This window comes from Stegostoma tigrinum, chromosome 23 (assembly GCF_030684315.1).
Source record: "Stegostoma tigrinum isolate sSteTig4 chromosome 23, sSteTig4.hap1, whole genome shotgun sequence".
NCBI classification, from domain to species: domain Eukaryota; kingdom Metazoa; phylum Chordata; class Chondrichthyes; order Orectolobiformes; family Stegostomatidae; genus Stegostoma; species Stegostoma tigrinum.
In genome coordinates, this window is record NC_081376.1 from 22,685,747 (window position 1) to 22,707,568 (window position 21,822).

Sequence of the window (21,822 nt, forward strand, 5' to 3'; positions counted from 1 at the left end):
CTAAAGTGGTCATATTGCTTTCACTGTTCATCCCTTTTCCAGTTGGTGCTACGTTCCTCTTCTGCACAATGTCTGCTAAGTAACTGCCTTGTGCTCTGCCCAAGTGGTCACTCTTCACACAACATCCTAAGTAACCAATGCACTGAAGTATTCTGACCGAGAGTTGTCACAATCAAGTTGAGTTGAACCTTCATCCAATAACTGAATATCATGAGTTGGTGGTTATTTGATCACACCTAAGACCTGATTTATCTCCTCATCCTCACACAACCCAGAACAGCTCAGAAATAGAAAAATAGCATACCCAACAATCTGTCTGGGTCATGTTCATGGAACACCGGATTTTCCTGTGCATCTTCTGAAAGTATATTATTAAATAAATAAATTGGAGAGACATTGGGATTTTCTGCTTAAAGGAGAGAAGATTAGAAAGGGATATAATTGAAACATTCGAAATCATGAGCGGTTTTGACAAAGTAAATATGGAGCAGCCATTTCCAGTGGTAGGAAAATCAGTATCCTGAGGCTTAAGGCAATCAGAAAAAGAGTAAGACGATAAGTTGTGGTAAAATTTTTAATGCAGCCAGTTCGGATAATTTAGAATTCTTTACCTGAAACAGTTTGGAACAATGTGAAACCATAACTTTCAAAAAAGAATGAGCCTTAAACTTGAAAGAAAGAAATGACAGTGCCATAGGGAAGAGCAGGAATGTGCGCTGATTGAGTAGCTGCTAGAAAAAACTGGTAAGAGTGATAAGTCAACAGGCTTCCTTAAGTACTGTATCATTTGTGAATGATTTTAAAATGTGGAAGTTATACAGTCACTGAGAATAAGCCCATAGGTACCACTTAATGATATTCTTTAGTTTATAGCAGAATGATTTCATATTGTCACATGATTTCCAGAATCAGCAGAGAAGGTATTGGCTTTAATCCACATCACAAGGTCTTTCCGGAGTATCTCTGAAATGACAACCAAAGATGTGCCAATCTGGGTTGCTCCAACTGTTTAGCCCTTCCTTGGGCCTTCTGAGTGGCTGGCACTTGTTGCAGAGTAGCCCTCGAGATGCCTGGTCAGCTGCTTGCAGAGCGGAGGCCCTAACTAACTCCAAGAAAATAAATAACTTGTATTTCCATAAGGCCTTCCATGATTTGAGGATGTACCAGAGTAATATTTTACCAGGTGTAAAATACTTTTGTGTATAGTAACTGTAATGTAAAAAGCTCAAAGGAAACTTTGCACACAGCAAGATTCCACAAACAGCAATCATGACTGAATTTTTTTTATCATGGTGGTTGCAGGATATATGTTGACGAGGACTTTGGGGCGAACTCTGACTGCTCTTCTGTGCATTTTCGCAATCACCTGAAAAGATAAACTAACAAGATAGTATGGGTAGGAGAGGATTTAAAAACAGACCTAAGGACTGGATGGTTCTGATATTTACCTGTTTGTATTTGTTTCCACTTCAGATCAGGCCCGACTTTTTGTGAAAGTGTTTATGGCAGTGGACCGAATGCCCCAGCTCCTGACATACTACTATAAGTGCCACAAGGTTGGATATAGCATTGTCTTTCCATTACTGAAAGGAAGGGCTAACCAGATATGGTGGCAGGTTGGGGACTGTGCTGAAATAAGCATAAAGAAGGATTAACCATTAGAAGTCAAAGGTCTATAATATTTGCAGGGTTTTGTGAGAAACTGTAGAAATTACACTCAGCTTTCAAATTCGACCTTCCAAAATGCATCACCGCGCATTTATCCAGGTTGAACTCCATCTGCCACCTCTCAGCCCATCTCTGCATCCTGTCAATGTCCCGCTGCAGCCTACAACAGCCCTCTACACTGTCAACGACACCTCCGACCTTTGTGTCGTCTGCAAACTTGCTGACCCATCCTTCAATCCCCTCATCCAAGTCATTAATAAAAATTACAAACAGTAGAGGCCCAAGGACAGAGCCCTGTGGAACCCCACTCACCACTGACTTCCAGGCAGAATATTTTCCTTCTACTACCACTCGCTGTCTTCTGTTGGCCAGCCAATTCTGTATCCAAGCAGCTAGGTTCCCCTGTATCCCATTCCTCCTGACCTTCTGAATGAGCCTACCATGGGGAACCTTATCAAATGCCTTGCTGAAGTCCATATACACCACATCCACAGCTCGACCCTCATCACCTTTTCTAGTCACATCCTCAAAAAAACTCGATAAGGTTTGTAAGGCATGACCTACCCCTCACAAAGCTGTGTTGACTGTATTTGATCAAGCCATGCTCTTCCAGATGGTCATAAATCTTATCCCTCAGAATCCTTTCTAACACCTTGCAGACGACAGACGTGAGACTTACTGGTCTATAATTGCCGGGGATTTCCCTATTTCCTTTCTTGAAGAGAGGAATTACATTTGCCTCTCTCCAGTCCTCAGGTACGACTCCAGTGGAGAGCGAGGATGCAAAGATCTTCGCAAGTGGCGAAGCAATTGCATTTCTCGCTTCCCAAATCAGCCGAGGACAAATCTGGTCCGGGCCTGGCGACTTGTAAATCTTAATGTTTGACAAAATTTTCAGCACATCAGCTTCCTCTATCTCTATCCATTCCAGCATGCACACCTGCTCTTCAAAGGTTTCATTCACTACAAAGTTCGTTTCTTTCGTAAAGACAGAAGCAAAAAACTCATTTAAGGCTTCCCCTACCTCCTCAGGCTCCACACACAAGTTCCCTATGCTATCCCTGATCGGCCCTACTCTTTCTTTGATCATTCTCTTATTCCTCACGTAAGTGTAAAATGCATTTGTGTTTTCCCGGATTCCTTCTGCCAAGCCTTTCTCGTGCCCCCTCCTGGCTCTCCTCAGACCATTTTTGAGCTCCTTCCTTGCCTGCATGTAATCCTCTCTAGCTGAACTTGACCCTAGCTTCCTCCACCTTATGTAAGCTACCTTCTTCCTTTTCACAAGAAGCTCCACCGCTCTCGTCATCCAAGGTTCCTTTATCTTACCCCTTCTTGCCTGTCTCAGAGGGACATATTTACTCATCACTCCCAACAACTGTTCCTTAAACAGTCTCCACATGTCTATAGTTCCCGTACCATGGAACAACTGCTCCCAGTCCATGCTTCCTAACTCATGTCTAATCGCATCATAGTTTCCTCTTCCCCAATTAAATATCCTCCCATTTTGCCTAATCCTCTCCTTCTCCATAGCTATGTAGAATGTGAGGCAGTTATGGTCATTATCACCAAAATGCTCTCCCACCACAAGATCTGATACCTGCTCTGGCTCGTTTCCGAGCACCAAGTCTAAAATGGCCTCTCCCCTCGTCGGCCTGTCAACGTACTGCGTTAGGAAACCCTCCTGAACACACCTTACAAAAACAGCTCCATTCAAATCTTCCGCTCGAAGGAGGTTCCAATCAATATTAGGAAAGTTAAAGTCACCCATTACAACAACCCTACTGCGTCCACACTTTTCCAAAATCTGTCGACCTATGCTTTCTTCAATCTCCCTGCTGCTATTGGGGGGCTTGTAGTAAACCCCTAACGAGGTGACTACTGCCTTGCTGTTCCTAATTTCCACCCATACTGACTCAGTAGGCAGATCTTCCTCGACAATGGAAGCTTCTGTAGCTGTGATACCCTCTCTGATTAGTAGTGCTACACCCCCTCCTCTTTTTCCCCCCTCCCTATTCTTTTTAAATGTTCTAAACCCTGGAAGATCCAGCAACCATTCCTGCCCATGAGAAACCCATGTCTCTGTTATGGCCACAACATCACAGCACCAGGTACAGATCCATGCTCTAAGTTCATCACTTTTATTCCTGATACTCCTTGCATTAAAGCAAACACACTTTAACCGATCCCTTGGTTCCTTCCCAGGAAAATCCTTCCCACTAGCTGGTCTACCTCTTGCTACTGCCTCACCTGCATCAACGCTCACCTCTGGTATACAGCTCAGGTTCCGACCCCCCTGCCATACTAGTTTAAACCCTCTCGAACTACTCGAGCAAACCGGGGGATTGAGTTTAAGAGTCGTGAGATCTTGTTGCAGCTCTATAAAACTTTGGTTAGACCGCACTTGGAATACTGCGTCCAGTTCTGGGCGCCCTATTATAGGAAAGATGTGGATGCTTTGGAGAGGGTTCAGAGGAGGTTTACCAGGATGCTGCCTGGACTGGAGGGCTTATCTTATGAAGAGAGGTTGACTGAGCTCGGTCTCTTTTCATTGGAGAAAAGGAGGAGGAGAGGGGACCTAATTGAGGTATACAAGATAATGAGAGGCATAGATAGAGTTGATAGCCAGAGACTATTTCCCAGGGTAGAAATGGCTAGCACGAGGGGTCATAGTTTTAAGCTGGTTGGAGGAAAGTATAGAGGGGATGTCAGAGGCAGGTTCTTTACACAGAGAGTTGTGAGAGCATGGAATGTGTTGCCAGCAGCAGTTGTGGAAGCAAGGTCATTGGGGTCATTTAAGAGACTGCTGGACATGTATATGGTCACAGAAATTTGAGGGTGCATACATGAGGATCAATGGTCGGCACAACATTGTGGGCTGAAGGGCCTGTTCTGTGCTGTACTGTTCTATGTTCTATGTTCTAATTGTGCTGGGCAATGAGCAGTGGGCAACTTAATGTCTTTTGGGGATGGAGAAGTCCCCTATTGTTTTCTAGATTTTTTTGCAAGTTTGGAATATGACTCCACTGTTTTGTTCATAGCCCCATCTTGGATGACACTGTTGGGTAGAAGCTGTAGACACTAGTGAGTCAGGCCCATGGCCCAATCACAGACCCATGAGCCAGTCTGTGTCCCAGTGTGAGGCCCTGCGTTCTAGCCTATTTTACAGTGTGTGCCTCCTGTCCCAGCATGACACCCACGTGCCAGCATTTCGCAATGTGCGAGCCCTGTGCACCAGTGCGTTTACAGTTTGTGCTCCCTGTCTTAATGTGTAAACCCCTGTCCAAGGGAAAGCATTGTGTACTAATCCTTAAGGAGGGGTGAGTTGAGGCCTGGCAGGAGACAGTATTGATAACAGTGGCTGTTTATTCTTGCTCTTAATGCCAGTCTATTCAGCATCTTTTATACCTGTGCATTCCATGAGTTGTAGAATTGATTGTGTGCTAGCTTTTTGCTGAGGCAGGAAATGGGGAGGTGAAACCAGTATAATAATGGGGAAAAAGTTGTAATTGTGCTTTGAATGGATTTGAGTTGGGCTTGTGCTGTTTGTTGTGGGATCTTATATTATTGACTTAATTGGATTTGTGCTTGCATTTTGCAGAGTCAGTTGGTCTCTGTGTGGCAGGAACTATGTCAGAGTGACCTCAGTTTGAATCACCAACTAACAGAATTCTATGATACTCTTCTGGCTACATGGCACTCCCAGCTACAGTGGACTAGTCAGGTAATATTTGAACCTACAAATAAATAAAGACCCGTAATTGCAGAAGGAGAGACAGAGCTTGTATTTATGGAACACCTTCCCCAACCTTAGGTTGTTGTACATGTCTTTGTCAATGAAGAATGTTTGAAGTGTGGTTACCAATGTTTCCACTAAGCTGCACAAATGTATTTCTGTGTGTAACGTACAAGGTATCATGTAGGTTTGCGTTAACTTTTGGATCTCTGTAAAATCTTTTGCCACACATTGAAACAAACTAGCCGTGTGCAACAACACAGCATTGCAGAGAAAATTGGAATTACTGCTGGAGGAAATATGACCAACAGTTTACGTACAGTTTCACTTAGCCTCCTGGAACTGCGATGCCCTCATTAGTAGAAGATACATAATGGTTATAAATGTGCCCTGTCCTTCACAGCCACATAATCTCCACCAGTTAGCACAATTGCACATGAAAAGAACACACGTGAAGCAAGCCCCACAAATGGCATGGTGATAAATGACCCAGATAAACTGTTTTAGTGTTTGTTGGTTGAGAGGTAAACAACAAATCCACCAGTCATGTCAAAACAGCAAGAACTTTTAGATTAGGGCAATAGCAACGCAATACAAATCTCCCAAGAAGTGTCCTTAGTTATCATTGGTGTCATTGGCTACTCGTACAATAATTTTCTGGATCTTCTGTGATAGAATAATGGAGTATAACTGTGGATGCACTGTTGCTATGACAATTTTGCAAAGCGGATTCTCTCTCATCTTTTTCAGGTTAATGCCAAGCAATCTTTTACATCAGCCTGGGCGGAAGACTGGGGCTTCTATTTAACTGAATCAATTAGCTTTAGTCAAAACTTTATTCCTGTCACCGGATTGAATGTGTTATTTTAAGCAAGTATATCTGGAATACAGGTGATGGTAACAAGGCAGTTTCCCATTAATTGGCTCATAAGGGGCCCTCTCATGGTGCAATGGTAGTGCCTACTCCTGGACTGGGAGACAGTGTTCAAGTCCCACCTGCTCCAGAGATGTGTACTAACATCTTTGAACAGGTAAATTAGGAAAATAGGTTAATTGGCCCATAGGCAGTAACAATTCATCAGATAATGTGGAACTGACTTTACCTTTTGCCCAGATCAGGTAAGGCTGGAAGATCCTTTGACAGTCTTCAGTTGACACCCCGAAGGTATTTAGGGAAAGACGTAACAATAGCTATGGCTAGGCAAGCTTCAGAATTCTTCCAAGCCAATTTCTCTAACATTTTAAGTAATAAAATCCATCTGTTACCACTTTTAAAAGCTTTGCTTGTCTGACATCTACAAAGCCATCTGACTCTTTGTAACAGTAGGTGGACCACATGGTAATTTAGTTTCCACCCAGAAATTGTCCAAATCCTATCTCTGCCAACTTCGGTCATTTAGATATTTTCTTAAGGATGTTGCATTCCCAAAACTATGTTATGCCTTACAAATGGTTGATAGGTTCTGGGGTGTTAGGTGATTCACTCACTGCAGAATTCCCAAATTTGGCTGCATTTGAGTTAGAATGCATCTGCTGAGGAATTGACTGTGTAGCTGGAGTGAACCCCAGGTCAGCAGTGGCACCTGTAAAATAAGTATTATTCTCATGTGCTGTCGTGCTGGCTAGAGGGAATTATATGGCTGTGAAGGACAGGGCAAGTTTATAATCATGTGCCTCTTATTGACGAGGGCATTGCAATTCTGGAAAGCTAAATGAAATTGTGCAAGGGCAGATTGCTTCTCAGTTGGTTGCAGGTATCGCAATGTGCCTGTTTTATGTTCCCATAACAGTAAAATGAACAGCACCTTGTCAATTTGGTTTCTGAACAGATGCAGATAACAGTTCCATTAATCACTGGAATGCGTATGTGGAATTTGTTTAATTACAATATGTGACTATTTTCTGGCCTTCTAGGTATTCTGAATCTGTTTAATGTTTCACTGCCTCTCTTTATCCTCTGTCCTGTGTTCTAAAAGTTCCTGAATTGACAGTCAGCTGGAGATCAGTAGTCATGTATGCCCAGTTCTTTGGCTGCACCTACCCTGACTTGCTCGCTTGATCACAATAATAATTGAACAAAATAAGAAGTTTGCATAATCATCACCCCCATCAATCTATAAGGTTGCCATCCCGTCAATCCTGGGCATGAACATCAGTGATCTTCATCTGGATGTGATGAATAGTTCCTGTGTGCCTGTATTGTCCTTCTATTTCTTTATCCATCTTTCTTTCAGTCATTTATCCTTTTTTTAAAAAAGCTGATAGACTGTGATTGAATCTCTGACTGTTTCTAGAAGTTTATATATATCACAGTGACTACAGTTTTCATATTTTATATGCGTAGGTGTGTATAAAATATATGTAAGGAGAATTGTGAAGACCGGTAATAATGAAGAGCTGGGCAAACTGATCAGTTGGACAGTTGTGTTCAGCAGTTTGGAGAAGGAGCCTAAGGGGATGATGCTTCCTGTAGTTGAAATTTTATTTCTGAATTTAGGTGTCAACTTGCACTCCTTGGTGTTTTATTTTGTGCTCTTTAATGGAAATATTCCCCCTTGCCCCACCAAGTGTTTGAAAATTCTTGGCTTTCCTTTTAACTGTTTCCCTGAGGGTACAGTCCTCAGTCCGGTACAACTTGTTACATCTTATCTCTGATCTGTTTCCAAGAATAGTTTTGTGTAACTAGATTAAACATTAAGACATTACTTCTGAAAAGCGATAAATGTAAAATGTCATGTAAAATCTCTCCGGATCTCGCATACTGTGTTCCATTACTGCAGGCAACTTATCTCGGGCACATAGCCATAATGAAGGCTCATATTAACAGACATTCAAGGGCTTGAGATTTTTACCTGTATGTACACTTGGGATAAGAAATAAGAGAGAACCAGTCAGAAGGTTCAAATCCCACTCCAGCAACGAGCACATAATCCAGACAGAGATTCAAGTCTTTTGGTTAGATATTGAACCTTAATCCTATCTTTCCCCTACAGCTGAATATAAATAGCAATTTTGGACGGAGCAGAGAAATTTTCCTCAGTGTCTTATATAATATTCCTCACCCACCCATAAGAGGCTTCATTCTTTGGTTATTTTCATGTTGCATCTTGTGGAGCCTAACTGTTTTTAATTAGCTGTCACTTGTTCTGCATTACAAGAGTGACTAGACTTTGAAAACACTTAGTTGGCAGCAGAGAACTTTGGAACATCCTGAGGTTTCAAAAATGCCTATTAACGCAAAAGTCTTTTCTTTCTATAGGGCTGCGTGAGACTGAGAAAAGCATGGATGAAAAGGATATTGTTGTAAGCTACAACTTAAAAAAGATTTGGAATCAAACAGAAAAAACCAAAAATACAATATATAGCATCTTTCCATTATCACATACTGCAGCGTGAGTGCGTGGATGAGGATTTGAACCCCAACTAGGTGTACATTGGTGTATTGAATGTGTTATTAGATCAAGAATCCAAATGTTAATTCCATTATATATTGAAGCTTTAGAAGAGCTGGGAGTAAAAAGCTGGGCTCAGTAGCAGTGTCGGTTATTAATTCAAAAAGACCCATATGGATCACAAATGTTCCTATAGGAAGAAAACTTTCCATTGTTAGCTGAGCTGCACCTGTAGCTGACTCCATGCCCCACCCTGATGTAACTGACTCTTAATCACTGACTGAAGTGGTCTGGAATTTGTATGAAATCACTACCATCAATTCAAACAGGCTCACTCTCTCTTCCCAGGACATCTAGGGATGGGCAATAATTGTCAACCTTTGTCAGTGCTGTTTATGTTCTGAAAAGGAATTTTAATAAAGATGGAAGTGGCAGGATATTATGGGAGAGGAACAAAGGCGCAATCGTAAAGTGGGTAGGGTGAAGCCACAGGTGGATATGAATCAACATACAGAAGCAAAAAAGACTTTGGATTTACAGTAAGGCTTTATCAGACTCAAAACTTTTGACAAATTGAAGAGTTTTTGTTTGTAAATTATTCGATCAAATAGATAAAGGAATGTCCTTGATGTGCTGTGTATTGATGTTTAAGAAGGCCTTTGATAAAACCTTTCATAGGAGGCTAGTTGGCAGAGTGAAGAATGTGGTGAAGGACTGAAAGAAGACATTAGTTAGCAGATTAAGGAAGCAGGTGCAATTTAATGTGAAATAACTAGTATCAGAAACAAAAGCATCCTTTCAATGGAAAGTGCTGAAAATAAGTAGAAAGACATAGGGATAATGGGAACTGCAGATGCTGGAGAAGCCAAGATAACAAAGTGTAGAGCTGGATGAACACAGCAGGCCAAGCAGCATCTCGGGAGCACAAAAGCTGACGTTTCGGGCCTAGACCCTGGGTAAATTAGACCCTGGGTCTAGGCCCGAAACATCAGCTTTTGTGCTCCTGAGATGCTGCTTGGCCTGCTGTGTTCATCCAGCTCCACACTTTGTTATCTTAGAAAGACATAGGGATTCCAGTGCAGAGTGCTAAACACTGGAGGTTAAAGATTTCATGACAATGTCCAAGCATACACATTTTTAGTGAAGAATTTTATTTCAACTTGTACATTGTAAAACCCCAACCACAGTGATTACTTGTTTCCCGTGTACAAGCAGTCAAGTTCTCATCTCCAATTCTCCCGTCATTGATGGAACCATCACCTGTTTCCTGGTTGCATTTAGTCTCAGGCCAGATCTTATCAGATGATGATACATTTCTCTCAAAATGAGAATACAGTAGATAAAGCCATAAGATCAATAGCATTTGCGGGACACAAGGGGACATAAAACGTTGAACAGGCCTCCTATATTGTCGTAAGCTTTAATATTAAGATGATAGCAGGAAACTAACTTATGAGGTATAACTTGAAAAAAAACTCTCATTTGAGCAGAAGAAAGCTAATGGAAATTTAATGACGTGTTGAAGTTCTGCAGAGTTTTGGTAGAGTCAGTAGGAAGACCTGCTTGCATTAATCAGTCATGAGTCTGTGGTTTAATATTATTACTAGAGTGAAGGAAGAATTTAGCAGAAATGGTATGTTAAAGCCTAGAATTGTTTGCAGTGGACAATCATTGAGTCAGAGAATGTTGCTTCTCCCACTGTGTTGATTTAATTTTCAACTTTGAAGCAGAGTATGTTTTCGTATGGTATGCACAGTCTCGCAAATGATTTCCTCTGCATGAGAGCACTGTGGCTTAGGTGTTCTCAGAAAGCTGTAAGTTTCAACAATAGGACTGTATGTGTTCCTGAGCCTACATAGTGGTAATCTTTAAGTGTCAGCCTCTTGCTTGGCCACACTAAACTTTCAGTTAATAAGAGTGAGCTTTCCACATTTCCTGATAATCAGAGAACCTGCAGTTAGTTCTACAGAGTGCTACAGAGAGTGAAAGGTGGCCATTGCTGAGGCTGCAAAGAAATTAGTTAAGGTGGAACATTTATTTCCTTTGGCAGATCTGGGAAGGCAGGCTCTGATGATCTGATGATGAACCCCTCCAGTAGTGCCAATGGGGCTGTGGACTGGGAGCCTCTCATTGGTCCATGGAGCCTCGTGCACCGTTACCTTCAATCCCAGGAAGCTGCTGCAGGGCTCTCTTTTAAAGCTAATGGCCACATAACATGGTGAGGCCCACTTCACTGCTGGCAAAATGCTAACTGCTCAGTAGTTAGTCTTTAATTGGGCTTTGACTTGGTTACATTTGCTATCTGCCTCTGGTCAGAGATGACCAAACCACTGGCATTCCCACCTCTAATAAAATAGACTGAAGAGGGGACTCTGATAGGGAAGCCTTCTGGTTTGGCTCCTTTGCATTTTATTACCTCCCACTAAACTCCAGCTCGTTCACCATCTACAGCCAGTGAAGTCTCACTTTGTTTGATTAATCTAGTGACAAGGGATATTAAGTGGCTGTGTCAATTGTATGTTTGACATTCCTTCATCAAATTATCAAATTAGCCCATTCAAAATTTCTACATCCTTATATGAGAGTTGGAGTGTGTGCGTCAGTGGAGCTGCGTCATACATGTGGAAAAATACAGGAACATATTATAAACACGAAGAAAGATATGGCTCTTTGCAATTAAGAAACTTTATTTTTAAATGGTGTTGGTGCATTTTTTAAAAAAAAACATTTCCTCAAACAAATGAACAACGGAAAGCTGTTGAAACCATGTTCCCAGAGGCAAAATTGTAAATAATCAGTTCCTAGAACATGATTAAAAGGAGTTAATAAAAGCTGAGGGTTTTAACTCTTTAATAACTAGAAATTTGTTGTTCAACAGCACTGTAAAATATTTCATTGAAGAAGAATTTGTGTGGAGTCTGAGGAGGGAAGCCCTAAATGAGTTTTTTGCTTCTGTCTTTACGAAAGAAACAAACTTTGTAGTGAATGAAACCTTTGAAGAGCAGGTGTGCATGCTGGAATGGATAGAGATAGAGGAAGCTGATGTGCTGAAAATTTTGTCAAACATTAAGATGGACAAGTCGCCAGGCCCGGACCAGATTTGTCCTCGGCTGCTTTGGGAAACGAGAAATGCAATTGCTTCGCCACTGGCGAAGATCTTTGCATCCTTGCTGTCCACTGGAGTCGTACCTGAGGACTGGAGAGAGGCAAATGTAATTCCTCTCTTCAAGAAAGGAAATAGGGAAATCCCCGGCATTTACAGACCAGTAAGTCTCACGTCTGTCGTCTGCAAGATGTTAGAAAGGATTCTGAGGAATAGAATTTATGACCATCTGGAAGAGCATGGCTTGATTAAATGCAGTCAACACGGCTTTGTGAGGGGCAGGTCATGCCTCACAAACCTTATCGAGTTCTTTGAGGATGTGACTAGAAAAGTTGATGAGGGTCGAGCTGTGGATGTGGTGTATATGGACTTCAGCAAGGCATTTGATAAGGTACCCCATGGTAGGCTCATTCAGAAGGTCAGGAGGAATGGGATACAGGGGAACTTAGCTGTCTGGATACAGAATTGGCTGGCCAACAGAAGACAGCGAGTGGTAGTAGAAGGAAAATATTCTGCCTGGAAGTCAGTGGTGAGTGGTGTTCCACAGGGCTCTGTCATTGGGCCTCTACTGTTTGTAATTTTTATTAATGACTTGGATGAGGGGATTGAAGGATGGGTCAGCAAGTTTGCAGACGACATGAAGGTTGGAGGTGTCGTTGACAGTATAGAGGACTGTTGTAGGCTGCAGCGGGACATTGACAGGATGCAGAGATGGGCTGGGAGGTGGCAGATGGAGTTCAACCTGGATAAATGCGAGGTGATGCATTTTGGAAGGTCGAATTTGAAAGCTGAGTACAGGATTAAGGATAGGATTCTTGGCAGTGTGGAGGAACAGAGGGATCTTGGTGTGCAGATACATAGATCCCTTAAAATGGCCACCCAAGTGGACAGGGTTGTTAAGAAAGCATATGGTGTTTTGGCTTTCATTAGCAGGGGGATTGAGTTTAAGAGTCGTGAGATCTTGTTGCAGCTCTATAAAACTTTGGTTAGATCGCACTTGGAATACTGCGTCCAGTTCTGGTCGCCCTATTATAGGAAAGATGTGGATGCTTTGGAGAGGGTTCAGAGGAGGTTTACCAGGATGCTGCCTGGACTGGAGGGCTTATCTTATGAAGGGAGGTTGACTGAGCTCGGACTTTTTTCATTGGAGAAAAGGAGGAGAGGGGACCTAATTGAGGTATACAAGATAATGAGAGGCATAGATAGAGTTGATAGCCAGAGACTATTTCCCAGGGCAGAAATGGCTAACACGAGGGGTCATAGTTTTAAGCTGGTTGGAGGAAAGTATAGAGGGGATGTCAGAGGCGGGTTCTTTACACAGAGAGTTGTGAGAGCATGGAATGTGTTGCCAGCAGCAGTTGTGGAAGCAAGGTCATTGGGGTCATTTAAGAGACTGCTGGACATGCATATGGTCACAGAAATTTAAGGGTGCATACATGAGGATCAATGGTCAGCACAACGTCGTGGGCTGAAGGGCCTGTTCTGTGCTGTACCGTTCTATGTTCTATGTTCTAACACTGATTTATATACTGACTCTTTAAAAAATGTCTCCGCTTTATTGTCACTTCTATCACCTCAGAATGTCTCAAATTGTTGTACTGGCAATTGAGTATTTTCTAAATGTCGCTTTTATAATGTGATGTTAGATATTGATCAGAATATGAGTTAATATCCTTGTTCTTCTTCAAGAAGGTAGGTGGGGCCTTATTTTAACATGTCACCAAAAATAAGATGTTGTCAACAGTGTGGCAGTCCACTAGTACTGCACCAGATGTCAGCCTGTTTTTGGGGTGCACTCTTAACCTAATACTTGGTGACTAGGGTGACAATCCACAGAGTTATTGCTACCTTCTGTAGTTTTACATGTAAATGGAGATATACTGATAGGGTGAAATGAAGAAGGATGGGACCATTCTCATGTGAAACATAATCACCATCGTAGATACTTTGGGCCAGATGACCTGTTTCTGGGCAAAATGATCTGTTTCTGCCCTATTAATTCTCAGTAATTGTCCCCATACTTTAGATGCAGCAGCCTTTACCTTTGCATGGAATTTACTAGATGAAGGATGAGGATTTATAGTCCAGACCATATTTTCACCAATTTCACAATAGGGAAAGAATTCGAATTTAATTAAATCTTTCCTAACCTTTTTAATGTTATTATTCTTTCTGAAATGTGCAGTAACTTTTAACTGGTTTTGTAGAAAAGCCTTTTAGAAAAACCTTTTTGTTGGACAGGTCTTCAGGAACCCCTGTGAGATTGTTACCGTGCTGCAGATCCAAACCCTGGGAGCTATCGTTCCATCAATCCCTGTCTGCCTCAGCACAGCAATAGAGAGAGCAAGCCAGGAGGACAAACTTAGCATGCTGCTGGATCTCCATGACAGTACTGTTCACTTTGCTAAGAGCCTGGAGGCAGCAATGCTTCCACACCTAGGTATGTTGGCATATTGAACTTGGCATCCTACAGGAATTGCAGGGGTAAGGGAGGATATTCACACAGAATAATGCATTGGTAAACCCTGTAAGAAGAAGAGTACAAGTAAAACCCATCTGTTTATCATAAATTGATCTCCCCTTGATTTCCTGAGGTAAATTCACCTCAGTGTCTGGCTCCCAGAGTAAGACATAGCTTCTGGAAGTCAAGCTCCAGGTTGTCATGGCCACGTTTCCAACACACTGTCACTATTCCCTTAATAGTGTAAGACTAGGGGATTTATTCTCCTATTCCTTAATCCCTAATGTATCTGGTCACCTGGAAAAGTGTTTTAGACGCTTGTTTCAATGGGATCTTGTTCCAAACAGCTTGCACAAGATGTCTGTGTAGAGTATCTTCAGATTTTTTTGCAGAATCTTTGAACCAATTCAGATTGTTGAGGTGCAGTTTCAACATTCAAGTGCATTGGATATAATAACTCGTGTTCCCCGGGAGTCTGTGTTGGGCTACAACTTTTCCACTCACTTGGATCAACAAGGTTTGCATATCCAAGTTTGTAGGCAATATTAAATTTTGCTTATTGACTACATTACTGGACTAGTGATCCAGAGGAATAGGCTAATGATACTGAAACAAGTTCAGTTTCCACTTGGGAGAAGAGGCATTAATTCTAATAATTCATTACTTTATAACAGTAATAACACTAATTCAAACTTTATAACAGTAATCAGGATCATAAAACTTTCAAATTAAGGTAAAGCACCTATCTGGTTTATCACTGCCCTTTCGGAATGGAACTCTGATGCCCTTGGTCAGCCTGACCTATCTGTGACTCCAGACTCACACCAATACGATTGATTCTTAAGCCCTAGTAAGCACTCATTTATATTCAAGAAGGTGTCTCTCTATTATCTTTTCAATGTTAGCTAGGGATGGCTAATAAATATTGGCTTTGCCAACGATGCCAGCAACCAGAAAATAAATAGAAAAATGGCAGAGAAATTTAGTAGATTGTTGAAACAAGTTATGAAGGGATGTGGACAGCATTGGGGTAGAAACAATTTCCCACATCAAATTCTATCATAATTCATTTAGGATCTAAGCAAGACAAATTAGAACATATTCACAATGATGAGAGATTGGGACTAAATCCATTTGGTGTTCCAGGGTAACAATCACAAAAATATGGTGTGAGATGCCCCCATTAGCAGAAATATTTTCTGTCTCCTTAATAACTAAAAATCTTGGATCAAATCATCCCTTATCTTTCTAAATTCCAGGAAATGCAGTCCTAATTTGTTAAATCTCTCCCTGAAATTTAACATTTCAAGTCTAAATATTATTGTTCTAAATCTGCATTACACTACTTCCAAGATTATGATATTCTTCTACGGCATGTGACTTCAAGCTGCTTGTGGTACTCCAGATGGCATTAAATCAGGGCTTTTTTTTATCTGGAGCATAACTTGTACCCCATGTTTTCTGGCTGACTTAGATATAAAGGCCAGCATTCCATTGGCTTATTAATTATTTTGTTAATTGTGCCAGTTTTAGACATCTCAATAATTCAGGTATTTGGACACCAAATCATTTTGTACGTCCACTGTTTCTAACTTTGCATCATTTATAAAGTATCCAGTTTGTTTCTTCATGTATTCAAAGTGGATGACTATGCATTTGTTTACGTTGAAATCTATTTGCCACTGGTAGTCCTTTCACTTGATCCATCAATACCTCTGAAATGCACTGACTTCTTCTGCACTATTTTATAAAATTGATTGTCTTTGTGACATCACTAAAAGTGGAGATGTGGCTCTCTATCTCAGCATCTAATAAGTTGTTAATTAATGTGATTAATAGTTAAGTTGCAGCACAGATCATTGCGTGTTTCTGCTTGAATCTTCCAGTGCCATTCCAAACAATCAACTTCCAGTGGTTTTGATCATCAACTTCCTTACAGTTGTCAGCTTCCATATCTGTGCTGCCATATTCTATTATAGCACATTCTGCTAATTAGTAAACCTGTCTATTCTCCCTACTCTCTGTTTTCTGCCTTTCAGCCAGTTTCCTCAGCAATTCAGTAATTTGCCTTCAGTTCTTTGAATTTCAACATTAGCTAACAGTCTCTTCTGAGGAATTTTATCAAATGCCTTCTGAAATTCATAGAAATTGTATTATAGACATTCGCCAACCTTTACCTCAGAAGTTTTTATCTTAAAGGTATTGTAGGGAAGCAGTGTTGATGTTTAGCCAATCAAATTCTATGTTGTCCTGTGGGAATTAACCAGCTACAAGTTGTCTATCAAGCCTGGGCATGTGGCCCTGAGTTTGCAGCTTGCTTTTCAAAATACTTACCTTGAGCCAACTTTCTTAAGGCTGGTGTGATATTCCAAATATTTTAACCCTTGAAACCCTGTTCTTTAATTTCATTTCTTGTTGCTGGTTCTCTGTAAACAGCATATCTTGTCTACTGTTCTCATTGTTGTTGGTCCCAACGTGAACTGCAATGACTGAATCCTCCCTCACCCTCTCCTTTCAGGGTGTTATTAAATGTTCCTTACTCTGGAACCAGGAAGGTAATGTAACATATTCATCTCTTGATTTTGTTTACATAGGATGTTGCCTATCTCCCTAATTATTGATTCCCTGACAAATCACAGCATGCTTCCCCTCTTCCTTACCTTTCACAGTCTCCAACTTCAAGATAATAGTGTCCGCATTCTGCTTTCAGCAGACTTTTAGGCCTGTCTTCACAGGTAACGTCTATATTGTGCCTCCTAATAGGATCTGTTTCTGCAGATCCTCCTGTCTTTCTCTTAAGCTAAGTCCCGTTCTTCAGACACTAACTGTCATTGCTAACTCCACTCTAAACCTGTAGCCATCTGACTTCTGACGGACCTCTGGAACAAACTGTAGAAAGATCTCTTCCTTTTATTCTTGGAATGTCTCAAACTGTCTCTCCAGCTTGGTGACTCTGAACTGGAGATTCAAGATAGAAACAACTGCTCATGTTCACTCTAGACAGTCTCTCACCCACAGACTGCCAAGTACCCCAGTCTAGGCATACAACCCATTTCAACATCCATCTATTTACTTCTTTGTTAGTTTTAGTTTTCTAAACTACCTTGGACAGAACTCTAGACAAAGATTTTAAATGCTTATTCCCTCAAACTTATGTGAATCAGTGCATTCTGAGTTTGGGCAGTTGCAGCAAGTTTTTATACAGTTGTTAATTTTCATTGATTCATAGGTGAGACCAATTTGGTGAAAGTTACAGAACTGATTGCTGCCATCCACAGCCCATACCTGCCTTATCAATTGCAGTACGGTGACCTAGAGACATCAAATTTGCACATTCAGATCAGTGCCATTCCACTGGTAAGACCCGTACTACATTGCTTTGGATCACTGACTGGCTTTCCTGCCAATGTAACAATAATGGGGAGATTGTAATTGGGGGGTGGGCTTTGTGCATAATAGAGACAGAGGACGTTTTGACAGCACGATCGTTTATGCTTAGACTCATTGTAAAATGACTATTGGCCCTAGTTAGTTTTGTTTGAAATCTTGCGTGAAAAGCTGTGGCATGAAATATATTTGTCTAATTTTGGTCTCAGCAAATATATGAAACAGAGGGGATTGGACAGGACCAGTAGCATCTCTACTGTAATATACCAGTTTGTACAGTTATGAAGCTACATGCGAGTATAACTGCAATATTTAGCAAGGTCTGTTCCTCCAAACAGATAATGTTAATTTCCCATGCTTGCTGCTGATAGGATCACCAGTGGGGGGGGGGGGGGGGGCTTTCAGGGAGACTCTGGCTTGAGGAGGAGGAAATTGAGAGTCTGGCTTTTGTGGGATAGAATGAGCATGAAAGTCAAGCCACTGAGGATGAGGGGAGTACAGGATAAGAGTCAGACCATTGGGGGTGGAGGATTGGAATCAGGATGAGAATCAGGTTGTTGGAGTTAGGGGGTGAACACCATGCCAATTAGGGTTGGAGTGGGGGTTAATTTGGATGAGAGTCAGGCTATCAAGGGGTACAAGATGCAAGTCAAGCTGATGCCTGGAGCGGAATGTCAGTCAATCCTTTGGAATGAAAGGGATAAACATCAGGCTGATGATTAGAGTAGAGGGACAAGGTAGAGCAGGATGGGAGTCAGCAGATTTAGGGGAGGGGTGAAACTGGATGAGAGTCAAGCTATCAGTTGGGGATTGTAGATTTAGAATTGAGCTATCAATGTTGTAGCATAGTGGAATGACAGTTGAGTCATCAGAGTGAGGCGAGAGTCAAGGTGTCAATGTTTGGGGGGTGGTGGGAACAGCAGAATAAGATAGTCATTAAACCTCAGCTGGAGTGTATGTATGTCCAGTTCTGGAACTCCACAATATAGGAAAGATGTGAATGTGTTGGAGAGCGATCAGAAGAGTTTAACAAGAATTGATATATTTCAGTTATGAGGTTGGATTGGTCAGATTGGGATTGTAGTCCTTGGAGAGAACAAAGCTAAGAAGAAAAAGCTAAGATAGAAATGCTCAAAATCATGAGGCAGCTGTACAGAGTGCATAGGCTGAAGTGAATGTTACTGTACTTGACATAAAGGCAGCATTTGACTAAGAGTGACATCAAGGAACCATAGCACATTTTAAGATAATTTATGTCAGAGGGAAATTACGCTGGTTGGAGTCCTATCTGGAACGAAGGAAGCCAGTTATTGAAGACTAATCATTCTCAACCCAGGCCATCTCTGCAAGAAATCCTCAGGGTCATGTCCTAGGCCCAACTATTACTAGCTGTTTCATTTCCCTGTGACATTCACAGGTGTTATCATGCTTAACCCTTCATCATAGCATTTGGTGGGCAGCAGAGATCAGAAACTGAATTACTCAAATTCTGTGGTTACAAGATCAGGTCAGAGGCTGTGAATTAATTGATGATTAACTCATCTCCTGACACCCCAAAGCCTATGAAGACACAAGACAGGAGTGTGATGGAATAGTCCCCATTTGCCTGGATGGGTGCAGTTCCAATTAGAGAAGCTTGTTGTCATCCAGGGCAATGTGACCCACTTCATTGACACCTCATCCATACACTTCAATCATCAATCCTACCACCAGTGTGTAATGTGTGCCGTCTGTATTGAAATGCGCTGCAACAGTTCATCAAGCCTAGTTGAACAGCACATTCCAAACCTCCAACCTATACTGCCCACAACAGAATTTTCAATATAGGCGATAGTAGGAACTGCAGCTGCTGGAGAATCCGAGTTAACAAGGTATAGAGCTGGATGAAGACAGCAGGCCAAGCAGCATCAGAGGACCAGGAAAGCTGACGTTTTGGGCCTGGACCCTTCAGGAAAGTTTTCCTGTTCCTCTGATTCTGCTTGGCCTGCTGTGTTCATTCAGCCTTACACCTTGTTATCTCATTTAGTATAGGAGGCAGATCCCTATATAGGCTTCTGAGCTCAAAGTCATTAATGACTGAAGGCCTGTGACAATTTTCAACTTGCTGAATATTTTCAGAAATTTTCAAAATGGGGTTACAGTGGAAATAGGTTGTGAAGTAATAACCTGGAAGAAATAAGGGGTCAGGCAAGTGAGATCATCGCATCAAGACTTTCTGTCCAAGGCACATGCATTCCTGAGTTGGAACAGTATCACTGATTGTTCACTGTCACTAGGTCAAAATCCTGGAACTAGCTCCCTAGCAGCACTGTGGGTGAATGTACGGTGCAAGCTCTGCAGTAGTTCAAGATGGTATTTCACCACTTGTTTCTCAAGTGTGAATTGTCATGAGCAATAAACTCTGGCCTAGCCAATGTTGTTCAATCCCACAAAATTTATTTTTTTAAAACACAGTCCTTCTTCAATGGAATTTGTGTTCATCTGTCCTTCAGTAAAACTTTTATATATTTGTCTTACTTTGTTAACAAATTTTTCTGGCTCTTCTCTTCAGGAGTGTGGAGAACTGATTGACTGTGTTCAGGAGCTTAATCAGTCGGTGAATAAACTCTTCAGCCTGGCCAGTGGGGCAGTGGACAGATGTGTGAAATTGACTGATGGACTTGCAGCTTGTGGCCTACTCAAAGCACTGAAAGCTCTCTTCTCGAAGTTAGTCCACCTTCTGTTATCCAGTAGCTGTGCTGCCTGGTGGCTGTACGTTGGTGGTTAAGCGGTCTGTCACTCTAGGATTAGTAGAAAAACAAGATTGTAATAGGGTTGCCCAACCTATACCCAGCTGGTCGCATATGACCTACCCAGAGCATTTCATACAGTTTGATTCTGTTTTACTGTTAGGCAAAGTTTCATAAGGTTCCCATAACTAATAATTACATAACCTTGTATGTAACTAATAATTACATAACCCTTGTATGGGAAGGATCATAGACCAGGAAAAAATAACATTGTAAGGTAAAATTTATTCTTTTTGAATATTTTTTGTTTTATTTACATTTGTTTGAAGCTAGAGCCAGCCCTGAAAAATGGTCTTCCCCATGCAAAAAGATTGTCAACCTCTGCGTTGGGAAATTTCATCATCTAATGCAGTCAAACAGATCATAGTCAATATTGATCATTTAAATTATCTCATTGCTCTGTAGGACAGTTTATTCTGACCGAAATTACAATGTAAAGTATTGCGGTTTAATTTCCACAGAAGAAGGATACTGGTTTTCGGTTTTGGACTATACTTTTGCTGGGGTAAGCTGGCTTACATTTCATTTCCTTGTTCAGATACGTGTCTAACTTCGCCAGCACTTTGCAGTCAATTCGCAAGAAATGCAAACTGGAAGAAATTTCCAATGGATCCTTGTTCCAGGAAGACTGGTCTGCATTCCAAAATTCCATCAGGTAAAGAAGTAGTGAGTGAATGCAGAACTGAATACTCTTGTCATATGCCCACATTCATTACTGATAGATGTGCTGATATGTGCCTCTCCTCCATCCAGATTGACAATCTAATGTATTGTTTTAATAAAAGCAAGATACTGCATATGCAAAAACCTAAAATGAAAATAGAAAATGCTGGAGAAACACTGCAAGTCTGACAATATCTATAGAGAGGGAAACAGAGTTAACCTTCCAAGTCCAACATGATACTTCAGAACTGAAGAGGACATCCATTTTAGATGGGTTGTTGTTGAATTCTGGAGTATTATAATTGCCCATTGTGATAATTATTTTCTTTTTGCTGGGAGTTGCAATGATAGAGTACCTGAGAACAGGCTTGAAGCTCAGTGAGGACACGTTGATGGTTCCTACATCAAAGGGAGGAGAATGCTGTGGTGAAACGTTCTGGAATGTGTGTTGAGAGAGCATGATTAAAACCAAATTGCAAAAGGCATGATTAGGGCAGTTGTGCAAGCGTTTGATCAAAGAGCTAGTTTTTGAGGAGCATTTGATAAAAGGAGAGAAAATTAGAGATTTGGAGAGAGGAGGTAATTACAGAGTTCAGAATTTAGGCAGCTAAAGGCACAGCCAGCAA

The 21,822-nt window shown here is 41.4% G+C and overlaps 1 protein-coding gene across 2 annotated transcripts in view; it reads left to right on the plus strand.

Moving 5' to 3' along the window:
* cog7 (component of oligomeric golgi complex 7) overlaps positions 1-21,822 on the plus strand; it is a 45,470-nt gene that overhangs the window by 9,443 nt on the left and 14,205 nt on the right. For both annotated transcript variants that reach the window (XM_048552049.2, XM_059653997.1), the window contains 6 exons: positions 1,474-1,556; positions 5,267-5,389; positions 14,138-14,336; positions 17,587-17,714; positions 20,296-20,450; positions 21,072-21,188. In XM_048552049.2, coding sequence (XP_048408006.1) covers positions 1,474-1,556; positions 5,267-5,389; positions 14,138-14,336; positions 17,587-17,714; positions 20,296-20,450; positions 21,072-21,188 — 805 coding nt within the window. The remainder of the gene's footprint in view (positions 1-1,473; positions 1,557-5,266; positions 5,390-14,137; positions 14,337-17,586; positions 17,715-20,295; positions 20,451-21,071; positions 21,189-21,822) is intronic.